Here is a 13,028-nt window from a genome sequence, read left to right on the forward strand (position 1 = left end):
ACATAGGAACATGTCCAGGCAGGTCTTGAAGACCTCCAAGGAAGGAGGCTCCACAATCCCTCTGTTCCACTGCACACCCTCTAAGATCATTAGTCTCCTAGACCCATTTTCCTACAATATCCAAAACTGCATTTTATTATTCAACTGCACTATTATCACTTGTTCTAACACAAGAGTATCTCTTTTAGATCAGTTTTGGCAGGATGGTAGGAAACAGGTGGAACAGTAGCAGGAAACAGGTGAGAAGAGAAAGAGGTGTGTGGGTGTGTTCACACACAACTAAGCTGGAAAATCATCAAGCACACAAAACAGCAAAAGCATAACTGAATCTAAAATCTGTGGGGAAAGTTGGACTGAAACCAAGGAGCACTGAACAGTGCAAACATGGGTAAGGACACTATCAGATTGTCAAAACACTCGACTAGTATATCCCAAGTGAAAAGAAGTGCCTTCTGAGCTGAGGAGAGGATGGATTTTCCATCCTCATCTGTCACTGGCCTCTATACAGAGAATATGAAGTCATATACATATATCATATATATATATTGTATTAATGATAGGCTGTGTGGCCCATTATCGATTCTCCCCAGTCATTCAGTTCTTATATGTATTTTAATGTGGTTTGCTCAGAGCAAAAGAGAAGCAGTGGGAATCCTTGAGGTCCAGGAAGAGCATCTAATTAAAAAACAGCAGCAGCCAGTCTTTAGAAATTATCATGATTTTCTATATCTTGCTAGGATAGAGGCATTTGCTAGCTGCTCACTTGACCTTCTTTTTAAGACCTGTTTCCTTTTACTGTAGAAATAATCTGAAATTTCCACCCTTTGCAAAAATGTGAATCATTGGCATATTATTTCAATGGAAGAACATGAGTTTCCTGGCATTTAAATGGCCATCTGTGTGCCTTTCATTGAGGTGGAAGAGAGCATGTATGTGAAATGCAGGAACACAAAGGTAAAGAACATGGCATGGAGGTGGGTTTTAAACACTTTATTGGGACCTACTGCAATAAAGTAGGCAAATGAGCTTGTAAATAGGTATAAAATTAGGAGAGGAAGGGTTTTCCTCAGATGTAGAGTTGTGATTTCTGTTACAGTGAATGATAGTCATAATCTTATGTCTCAAGACAACAAAGACAACACCTTTACAATGACCAGTTTGTTCTGACTCTTGACATGTTAAGCGCTTGACTTTTACGTTTGTCTGAGAAAGCAGATCCAGTGGCAGTAATTCACCTAACATGCTTTACAACAATGAAAACGTGTTGGTGACAGAGCCCTGGCACAGGCTGCCCAGGGAGGGTGTGGGTCTTCAAGACCCGCCTGGACACTTTCCTATGCAACCTGATCTAGGTGAACCTGCTCCTGCAGGGGGGTTGGAAGATGATCTCCAAAGGTCCCTTCTAACCTCTACCATTCTATGATTCCTTCTATGATTCCATGAAAGCTGTTCACATGGAAGAAAATGAGGAACTTCTGAGATGCAAATTCTCCTGTTCAGTAATGTGACGAAATTTCTTCTCCGAATCTTAGGTTCAAGTACTGGCCAACTATGGCATTTGGCTTTTAACAAGGGGTTGCCTGATGCACTGTAGAACAACTGCATACCAACAAAGCTACACTGTTTATGTGCCACTTTGTATTAAGCCTGAAAGCTGTGATATGCTGGGGAGATTTCCACCAAACATCCTACAATTAGACTAAATCACCCACAATGCAACAAAATACTCTATCACACTGTTGTCTTGTAACTAATCTTTATAAATTTAGCTTGTCTTTGCACACTAAGACCTTGTGCCTCTGACAAAGGCAACATTCTGAGGGGAATCCAACTTGGGAGCTGCGCACAATGCTTCACACATCGGAAGGGCAAGAGAGCTCAGAGTACAAGTCTTACTGAAAGCGGAACTTCAGTTGCAGGATTTATTCATTGCCAATAGAATAACCACTGAAAAAAATCAGGGCTTTGCAAAAAAAAGAAAAAAAGAGCACAGAATCAGGCCCAAAGCACAGTTTTAATTGTGCCACACTGACAGATCAAATACTTGCTTTTAATTCACAGTGGATTTAATCTGAAATAACAAATTTGTAAAAAAAACCAAAAAGCCAACCCACAAAACAAACATACAATCATAGAATGGTAGGGGTTGGAAGGGACCTTTAGAGATCATCTAGTCCAACCCCCCTGCAGAACATGAGCTGACTTGAGGAGTTAAACAGAAACGGTTGTTACTTATGTGCCCTAGCAATGCTGTTTGGTATTTCAAATTGTTCAAAGACTAAAAAGCATGCACTGTACAACAGAGGTTAAAGGACCTCTGATCCTCACCCTTTTGACATTCCCCAAAAAGCATCCCAAAGGTCAAACAGTCTTTGGACACAATTGGAGGATTTTGATGTGCACATAAAGCCACTGAAGCTTCTGAATAAACTCCCAATAGAAAAGGAAGAGACAATGTACATATATTTTCTTCTCCAAACGCATGACTGGTGCTGTTGTCAGAGGGACTCACTAAGAAAAATGTAAAAATGAAATAAAACTGTGAAAACAGTTCTTATTTCCTATCACTCACGGAGCACATTCTAAACCTAGAGTTCAGTTTCATTGTGCTGTTTGGCATTACCTCATAATGTTCTTCAGTCTTCCAAACTCCAACTCCTCCAGCTGGTTACTAGCCACACTCGTGGTTTTTTTCCATAAAGATTACATAATCAAACAAGCCCCACCAAAGTGGAGCTAAAATACCTTTGTGCATCTCATACTTTGCTCTTAGTAGTTCTAAGTCTAGTAAGTTTCTCTCTGGTGGCTACTCCTTTGCTTTACAAACTTCTTTAACATCTTCAATATTCTGTAATTCTACTGTTGTTATTCCTAAATAGATATTTACAAGCACAATAAAGAAAGATATAAAACTATTTCACTGTGAGGGTGACAGAGCAGTGGAACAGGCTTCCCAGAGGGGGTGTGGAGTCTCCTGCCTTGGAGGTCTTCAAGACGCACCTGGACATGTTCCTGTGTGACCTGATCTAGGTGAACTTGCTCCTGCAGGGGGGTTGGACTAGATGATCTCTAAAGGTCCCTTCCAACTCCTACCATTCTATCATTCTATGATGTAGCAGGGAGAAGAGAACTGCCTTTGATCTCTGAGCAACAAGAAGCTGCTGGAAGCACTACTGCGATATTCCTACTTCTGAACCCCATGTTGTTGTGCAGCACAGTATTCCTTTCTCGGTGCCTCACAAAACCCCATGTCCAGAGACCAATAAAGGCAAACAGCTGCCATGATGACTGCTGCCAGGGAAATGCCTAAACAAATAGCATCTTATAAACACAGCATCACCACAAGACGCCACATACTTGGGAGTACTCCCTGCTTTCAGGCGGCTGTACGTTACATGATATGCTATATATAGCTTCATTAAACAATTCAAGATCATTTTCGTACCTTCTGATTTTCCTTCATGTGTTACTACAACGAGGGGCTTGGTGAAGGTTTTCTTGTTGTGCATCATGGCCAAGATCATATCCACATTGAGAGATGTGCAAGCTTCATCAGGAGGAATGCACTGAGAGTGGAAAAAACAATGTGTGAGGTCAGAGAGTCACTCATCTGCCAGGACACTTCTGCCAGCTGCACAGTTGCCTCATCATCAGTTTATTTACCAAAAAAGACAAGAACCCTTGAGTAATGGTCTGGCAGAGGTAATGCTTAGCTGCGCTTCAGGATGCAGTCTACCTTCATTAAGGATCCTCTAACCTTTATGAGAGTCTTGCTATTGAACTTATATGGTAGTGATTACGTTATTTTAGGATGTTTTTACAAAATCTGTTAGCCAAACCTGTAACCACTACCACATGTGCTGATCAACACTCACATCATCTTGAAAAAAAAATACATTTAAGGGGGAAGTGCATAAACATCAAAGTAAAAAAAACCCAAATTCTTAGAACACATTCTTTAACAACTAATTTACAGTCACTTCCTTTAGTCATAAAGCAAAATTTGCCAATTCTCTTTTGTAACAGTCAGATTGCAACATTACCTGATATTATGCATGTCTTTGGGAATTAAAGCTAACATTGTTATGAATGTGGTCATGGATAGCAAAGATAAATCTGAATCACTCATATAATTAAAACCAATTTCTATTTATCCCACATAACCATCTAACGAAATTTAAATGGAAACTGAAAATTATGCAGTCAAAATGTACAGCATCATAGCTCTTATTTATTACAGTCTTGAGCTTGGAGATATCATGTTTGTTAAATCAATTCCACAGAAAAACATTTATTTACTTCAAAGTTTAGATTAAAAAAGTATCTCATTTTCACATAAATCAGAAGTTTAGACTTTAATAAATTAGTTACTGACCTTTGGCAGTCCTTGAGTGTCTTTGTTTTTATTTGTACACAAAGTCAACTCACAGTGGAGAAAGAGCAGTGAGACGTTGAACATTGGTTTAAACATGAAGCTAAATCTTTTTTTGTCCTTTTGAGCATATGGTGTTGGAAAATTCACCCTCTCGATGCTGTAGAATTTAACAGATTCATCTTTAGGACAAATGTTTTCTATAATAGTGTAGTCAGACATCCTATCTGGATTTGAAAATGGCGAAACAAAGCATGTTTGAATGGCAAAGCCCAAGGATCTGTCAGCTTTAGTCACAGACACCTGCATTAAAAAGAGAGAGACAGTAAGATCTCAGAAAGGACATTTTTAGTTCATATTTCATTAACATTTTCAACAAATTTTTAAGCAGTTTTCCAGTGCCACTTCCAATCTGAAATATTTTGTAGGCTGTATGTTAAGGGTAGGCTGTCAAACTGAGACAGAAAATCTGTGGTTTCAAAAGCAGCAGCTGTTTAACAGCATAACTGTGCACAAATACAGCCATTTCTTATCTTTTTGAAACTTTAATGACAAAAAAAAAAAGAAAGGCAGCAACAGACACAACAGAGAATCCACCCCCAGCCAGGAGAGGAATGCAGAGGCAGAGAGAAGGTCAGGGTCTGACGTGTGGGTGGCATTCCTGGATGGAGGGGGTGGGGGGGGAGCCTCCTAAAAAGTCATCATGTCTTGTGAAATGATCCTTTTAGTTTACTGTAAGTCTGAAATGCATATTCTTTCATGAAAATTAATGAAGGCTGCAAACTTCCAGGGCACTCATGTTGTTCAGCGGGGCTGGAATGCAGACAACAAATGCTACAGAAAAATTAGGGAAAAAAAACTTCACTGGAATTTGTAACAAATGAAACACGTTGCTCTTAATAAAGAACAGAAGTGTTATGCTTAACCATTAACACTGCCTGATAAAAACAGTTCCACAAGACATAATTTTCTTCTTAGAAGAAATGTGCCTCAAATGTGTACTAATCCATATATCATAGAATGGTAGGGTTGGAAGAGACCTTTAGAGATCATTTACTCCAAACCCCCTGCAGAAGCAGGTCCATCATGTATACTTAAGGGAGACCCTCCCAAATTTTCCTGTGGTCTACACAGAAATTTTTGGATGCTGAGTTGTGCAGTGAATAAAGGCATTTATCATTTTTTCTCTCCCTTATGAGAGTAACAATCAAATTAGAGATGAAAGGATGTGCTGAAGCATCTAAGCATGAAAAAACATCTCCTAAAAAGATCAGAAATAGACTGATGAATTCAAGTCAAGCCATACATGCCGACAAGTAAACAAGATAATGGTGTAAATTAGTTAAAAGAGACGTTATTGCAAGGAGGACAGGCATGCTACAGTATCATGAAATGCCATCAGGTAAATAAAAGGATGAATGAGATGACAAGGAAAGGAAGAGGAAGGTGAGACCAAAGTACGATAAGAAAAATACAGCAGAGAGCAAAGGAAAAAAGCCAAAATATTCAAACACAACGCCCATTTTTTATCAGAGAAGAAAAAGGGAGACATGGAGTTCTTGAATATTTTTACCTAAGAAATATATTGACCAAAACCCCAAATATTTGTTCATAACAAAAGCAATTCTTTTATTTTTTTAAAGAAAATCTGTGTCAGTTAAAAAATTGAGTCACAGAAGTTCAGAACTGATACAGATTTTCCACTGTGCAAGGAGAAACAGAAAAAAACCAAAAAGGCTTCTGCCTGGACAGGTGATGAAGAAATCAGAACATCTGTCTGAATAAACAGCTCCAGAACTAGACAAATCCAGAGGGCTCAGAGCCGGGAGAGGATTCATCCCAGATTGCTGAAAGAAGCAGCTAGTTTTATCCAAATGAAAAAAATAGTGTCTTTTATAAACAGATTCTTCACTGAGCTTGGCATACTTTCTTTTTGCTTCAATTGTCTTAAGAACTTTTTACTGGGTACACAATAAGGAGGAGACACAGCACATGGAAACAATGAAGAAAACTGCACCAAAGTCACTGTGCTTCTGTTCAATGAGGGCTCACAAAAAGGAACTAACTTGGGAAAGAGAAACGTGGTACAGCATAACATACTAATCTTCTGGGTCTTCCCTGGTCATAGCTTACCACATGTGATTTACCCATCTATAAACTGGTGATACTAAGTTTGCTGCTAATGTTGCATTTATTAATGTCTACTTTTATTTGAAAAATGCAAAATTCTGTTCACATTACCACCTTTAGAAATACTGACTATATTGGGTTGAAATTCCCCAGATTTCATAAGCAACTTAGCCCCACATGGAAACATCACCAGATCCAAAACACCCCTGAAGGTAAGGGTGTCTGGCCGTAGACTTTGTGGGTGTTAAATAAGCCGTTAGATCTCTTGTGTGATAGCACTCAAAAGGACTGTAACACGTCTTTTTGAGAGAGATCAGAACCTGTGTTAACTTTGTAACCCGACAGCACTATCATATGGAAGTTAGACACTTGTAAGCATTTTTTAAATGTCTAGGTCCTTCAGATCAGGTTCAGCCATATTACTCCATAGAATAAACCCTGAAGTCTTCATCAGGAAATGCCAGTTCAGAGCGGGAGCTCAGAGATCGTCTTTAAGTTCTGCAGAGAGAGGCAGATTTGGCAAGAATGACCAATTTACTCTGCAGTTAGATTCATCCATTTTGCAGGAGTCCTTTGGGTTTGACCCATAATATCATCCTGCCTTTTACCCACAATTTCTGTTCTCTGCAACCACCAAAAGTACCTATCTGTCTGCCTAAAGCAATTGCACAACAAGACCTGCCAACTGACAAGAACAGACGATCAGCCTTGCACAGCCTTGCAGAAATGCTTCCATCAGTTTGAAAGCCTTTTTCAGTTTGTTACCTCTACATATATTGGCCCATTCTCAGCAACAGAGAAGAGTCCTTGGGAGGGAGCAAGGAACAGATCTGTTTTGTACAGCTCCATGTTGAAGGTGACATTGGACATGTGTGGTTCAGGAGGCCAGAATACATCTCTGTCATCCTCTGGCTGGTGCAGCGTGCAATTAAACTGAAATGAAAACCCCAAACAATAATATCTTGAGTCTGGAGTAGTAGCTGGATAAGAACAAATCTGGAGTGTACAATATAGGCCCACCCATGTTCCATCTATATAGTACAAATCTTCAATAGGGTCACATGAAGCAGAAATGAGAAGAAATGTGTTACAAGAGAAACAAACTGCTACAAAATTAATGCAATTTATGTGAAGTGCCTATTACAATGGGCATTTCTGCACTGTCAGGTGCAAACCCAAGAGTAACATACCGCTATTTCAGGCCAGCTTGAGAAAGCAAAGTCTCCCTCATCAGCATCCCCTGGAAATCCGTTATCACCTGATTCCATGTCATCATCATCAAAGCCGCTGCTTTCAGCTGGTGATGACAGCTGAATGACAATCTGCACAAAAGGTATTGCAAACACATAAAATTAGGTGATAACCGAGCACTCTCCACATGATTATTATTTTCTTCTCTCTTCAGAACAATGCAAAAGCCAGGAAAAGTGCATCAGCTAAGCAGTTGGTGAAAGCACACCTTAAACAGCCTTGTGTGTGTAAGATACGTAGGTTATATTCAGAGAACATCCTTTATTTTTCTATTCCAGAATTCAGGGCCAGCAAAGGCACCAGTCTGGGTGCTGGTGTCTGAATGAGCAGCCCACCGTTTCCATCCTATTTCTGGTATTTCTATAACCAACACTAAAAAATAAAGGCTTTCCAAAAAGACTTTTTACAACTTACAGTTTTCCTTAATACACTCACAGAAAATCACTCAAAGTGGTAAAGTCATTTTCTAAAGAAGTGTACACCCAAAAACATGTTCCTTTCCTCATTTTTCCATTCTTTATTTTTCTCTGAATTTCGACTGAAACTCACTCTTCCCCCCCCCACCCCCTTCTTTATTTCTTCACTTGAAAATGTCTATTTTTGTTTTCCAGTGTTCTACACTCTGCTTCTGCACACCCTGTGGCTCCTCAGCTAGTACCTTCCTTTCCAGGAGGGGACTTTATTTTCTTGGACACAGAGTCACTTCTGGGAAGTGACATGAGACCCCACTGCACGGTGTTTATATTTAGGATACATTTTCTCAAATTCTGACAGATACCATACATGATTAAGGGTTAAAGTGAGTAGCCAAGACTACCAAAAAAGACATGGTGGAGAAAGGAGAGGAGGCAAATATCAATCTTAGTTTGGTCCATAAAAGAACAGAGGGACAATGACAATATTCAGCTTCAGACATATGATATTCTGCAGTTCGGAGATGTTTCTATCCACAGTCTTGGACTGTTTATAAAGTTAGGTGCTACAACCTTGCCAGTATAGAACAGTTTTCACCAGGCAAGACCAGATTATATTGTTTTAGCTACATTTGGGTTGGACCACAAGATTTCCATCATTGGCCAAGGTTACTTCTATGTACTGGAAAGCGCAGCAGGAAAAACGTCTCATTACTTTCAAACTCAACATTAACTGCACTGCACTGAAGCTCATAAACTGAGACAGCCTGGAAGCAGCTGATTAGAACATAACTAGGCTCCTTGAAATCATCACTCATATGCAAGTACTCAAGAGTCCCTTCATCGCTCGCATTAACTGATAGTAAATATGAATACAAATTATATGAGAGATGCATGCACAGATAATGTCTTTTCTCCACACTTTGAAAGTCCTGTTCACACACAATTTTGGAAGAAAAAAAACCACTTCAAGCTTTGTGCTATCACAAAACTTTGTTTCTATTCCTTCTGACAGCTATGTAGTACTGCTTATGCACGGACACACCAAAGCTTCACAGGGAATGTTGCAACTTCTTGTGAGACTGGTACAGGTGGTCCCCAAAGTGCAGCCATACAGTTTTGTAAAAGTATTTCACTCCAGCTGCTCCTTTTTCCTTTGAGATACTATCTGACCATGGGAGTACACTGAACATGCAGCCTTCATACCTCCTTGAACACGGGGACTGTAGCTGCAACTAGGTTTGAGCTAAACAGGAAAAGACCAGGATGCTTCCTTTTTGCTACAACTAAAGCTAACTCCAATGGCTTCCTTGTACGACTATGATGTGCAGTGCAGAAGGTGGCTCTTCTTTGTAAAATACTCACAGAGTTAAAATAAACAATCTTGTTAAAGATATATGCTGTCCGAGTCCCACACTTGTTCAGCAAAGACTCCAAAATGAAATGGGTACCATTCATCTTGGCTTTGCAAGAATGATCCAGCAGTGAGAGTTCTGTCTTTGAGTAGCCGCTAGCCTGAAACAAAAGCACTTTGTAAGTGGCTGAAACATAACTGTGTTAGGCTCTTACTTAAAGTGCAGCTCAGAATACTTCTCGTGACTGCTAATAGGAGGAAGTGAAGTTCATTGTACTGCTATCCAGGGAAGGTCACTCTCAAAATGCTGTTATACATGACAGGGAATAAATGTAACATGGAACAAAGAAAACAACAGGTTCATTATTAATCTACTGATTAATAATGCTGACTCTGTTTGGTCTGAAATGAACTAAAAATGCTGTCTGTATCAGGCTTGTTTCCACAATGCAAATGGACACAAGCAACCTGTCAAGCAGTAGATGGTAAAGAGATGTATTCAAGTCTCACACAGCTATCAAAAGCAGCTTTTTTTGTACTGTGGAGATTAAAACCTCAGATTTATGGTTGAGTACTGTAATTTTTTGACAGAATCAACCCCGTAAAGCTTTAATCAGAAATCTTTGTATAAACTACTAGACTGTTTGGAACAGTCCCTGAGTTTTGGCAAAGAATATCTACAGTAAAACTGTTTTTAGGGGAGGGTTAGGTGGTGACAGCTGTGCATCTTAGAATGCTTGTGGTGTTTTTTCAATTAAAATACAAATAAAATGGTCTGCCAAAAAAAGCCTGCCCAAAATTGAGAGCAAGAGATCACACCAACCTGCAGAGAGTCTTTTTCTACAGCTACTGTCATGACTTTGTCATCACACTTTATTGACAGGGCCACATCAGCACTGCCCTGAACCTCCTCAGGTTCTTTATGTTTTGAGAGAGAACGCTCGAAGTTATGATTTATTAGTGTGTGCACTGAAGCCCTGGATGGAAAGATGCCTTCTCCCATTGTGTCATGTCTTCCTCTGTTAATGTGAAAAGGAAAAGTCGGGCCATCACTTAATGCAGGATTCTTTGGGGCAGGCAGTGGGTTAGCACCCAGCAACTCTGTCAGCTCTGGAGGAAGAGAATGGTCTTCTTCATCATTCATTTCTTCTAAAAAAAAAAAAGGGGGAGGGGGGGAGAACGATGTGTGACTAGATATTTCTCCTAAAAGTATCCAGAACCAATAATTTTCATATACAAAAATGTTATCCAGAAGGAAGCTCTCGAAAGACATCCAAAGCAGTATCTTTGTACTTTTCCAGGAACTTGCCACAATTCCTCCAGTAAGGGGTTAGTTGTTACTGAGACATCTAATCTTGGTATATTTAGTCCCTGCTAGAAATCTGCCTCACCAAGAACTGAAAATAAACTTTGAGGAATGGACTTATTGTATGCAAAAGACAATCAAAGAGGTAAAGGAAACATCACATTCAGTAAATACGCTGTTTTAGGGCTGCTGAAATGGCCTAAGTGTAAATCGTTGAGTGAAAACCTTCCATTACCTGCCTCAAATTCAATCACTCCACCATTGGGGAACTACTTACATAACCACAGTGAAGTTAAACAAGAGTTCACTTTATAGGGGTAAATGAGAACTTCTGGCTTACACATGTGACTGCTCAGGACAGAAATCTCAACATCTGAAACAATGCTCAGAATTACTGAAAAAGCATGTGCAACCCTGCTAGCTTCAGTGAACCCAGATATCTCTGTGTCAGCAATGACTTTGGCCAATAACTAATTTTGTTTTAATGGTTGTATTTCTTCCCTTTGCTCATACATTTTTGGTACATTGGCTTTATCTGCAAACAATTCAAAAGTTTGTTTAGTTTTCTCAAGGAAACATAACGTTCATTCTTTAAGAAAAAAAAAATCAAATCAAAGCTACATTTATTAACTAACAAGGTGCCAACTGCTGAAGTCCATTCCAGTTAACACTTATGCATAGTTGGCTATAACAGCTTGTAAGTTGGACAAATTATAACCATTTAATGTCAGGATATAATTTGCCTGAGCTTTTCTAATCAACAAGAAACTGATGATTTTTTTAAGCCAGGATTCATAGCTATTACTAGCACTCTTGATGATGAGCAATGAGAGTAGTGCAACCTCCAACAATGAAGCTTCAAAAAAACAAAAGCATCTTTCAAATTGTCATATTCCTAGAAATAGAAGAGATTCTTTCTATATGCTGAAAGATCATTTTCAAGCTTACCTGTATCTTTGAGTTGCAGATGAAATCTGTTAGCAACAGGGGCTTTTGTGTAGGAAGTCACTGGACTATAGTTATGCTCATAAGCCCACTTGATCAAACTCTCACGAGACGAGGGAATATCAGGTATTATTGATTTACTCATAGTCATGGATCGTTCTGATTCCTTTCCAAAACCAATACTATTTGATGTCTGCAAACAGAGAAAGACTTGGTTCATGATTTACCATGCAAGGATACTTAATATGGAATACTGACACTGACTGAACATGTGTTTTAGTCTCTATTAAATAACAGCAAAGTGAGAGTACCTGGGAAATAAACCAAACTCTACTACCATGAAGTGCTACAGGCTTGGGCATGTGTGGCTGGAAAGCTGCCCTTCAGAAAAGGACCTGGAGGTGTTAATCAACAGCCAGCTGAATGTGAGCCAGCAGTGTGCCCATGTGGCCAAGAATGCCAATGGCATCCTAGCTTGTATCAGAAATAGTGTGAAAAGGAAGTGAATGTCCCTTCAATGCCGTGCTGCTGAGGCCACACCTCAAATACTGTGTTCATTTCTGGGCCCCTCACTACAAGAAGGGCATTAAGGTGTTGGAGAGTGTCCAGAGACAGGCAGTGGAACTACTGAAGGGTCTGGAGAACAAGTGTGATGAGAAGCGGCTGAGGGAGCTCGGGGTGTTTAGCTTGGAGAAGAGGAGGCTGAGAGGAGATATCATCATTCTCTACAGCTTCCTGAAAGGGAGTTGTAGTGAGGTGGGGATTGGTCTTTTCTCTCCAGCCATGAATGATGGGACACAAGGAAATAGGTTCTAGTTGCACCAGGGAAGTTTAGATTGGACATTAGGAAGAACTTTTTCACCGAGAAGGTTATTAAGCATTGGAATGGGCTGCCCAGGGAGGTTGGTGGAGTCACCATCTCTAAAGACACTTAAAAGACATATAGATTAAGTGCTGAGGGACATGGTTTAGTGATGGGCTTGGCAATGTTAGGTTAGTGGCTGGATTTGATGATCTTAAAGGTCTTTTCCAACCTAAATGATTCTATGATTCTATTATATTGATACCCCACACTCATACCTGCAAACCCATTGCCAGACTCTTAGTTTTGTTGTTAATTAATAGCCAAGGAATACAGATGAGGCACAGTCAGTTAACTTTCATTTTACCATAAATGTTTTGCAAAATTTTAAGTTTTCTTGTCCAAATGGGCAAGCCAAAGAACACAACTAGCAGCACTAGCTGTTAGAGGGGCAA

General features: G+C 39.7%; 1 protein-coding gene across 1 annotated transcript in view; it reads right to left on the bottom strand.

The window, feature by feature from the left end:
- TGFBR3 (transforming growth factor beta receptor 3) overlaps positions 1–13,028 on the bottom strand; it is a 112,577-nt gene that overhangs the window by 13,421 nt on the left and 86,128 nt on the right. Inside the window, exons 8-14 of the mRNA XM_062003570.1 lie at positions 11,775–11,964; positions 10,344–10,669; positions 9,532–9,681; positions 7,693–7,824; positions 7,268–7,435; positions 4,376–4,675; positions 3,446–3,566 (exon numbers count right to left, since the gene is read on the bottom strand). Coding sequence (XP_061859554.1) covers positions 3,446–3,566; positions 4,376–4,675; positions 7,268–7,435; positions 7,693–7,824; positions 9,532–9,681; positions 10,344–10,669; positions 11,775–11,964 — 1,387 coding nt within the window. The remainder of the gene's footprint in view (positions 1–3,445; positions 3,567–4,375; positions 4,676–7,267; positions 7,436–7,692; positions 7,825–9,531; positions 9,682–10,343; positions 10,670–11,774; positions 11,965–13,028) is intronic.

Source organism: Colius striatus, chromosome 10, assembly GCF_028858725.1.
Source record: "Colius striatus isolate bColStr4 chromosome 10, bColStr4.1.hap1, whole genome shotgun sequence".
NCBI lineage: Eukaryota > Metazoa > Chordata > Aves > Coliiformes > Coliidae > Colius > Colius striatus.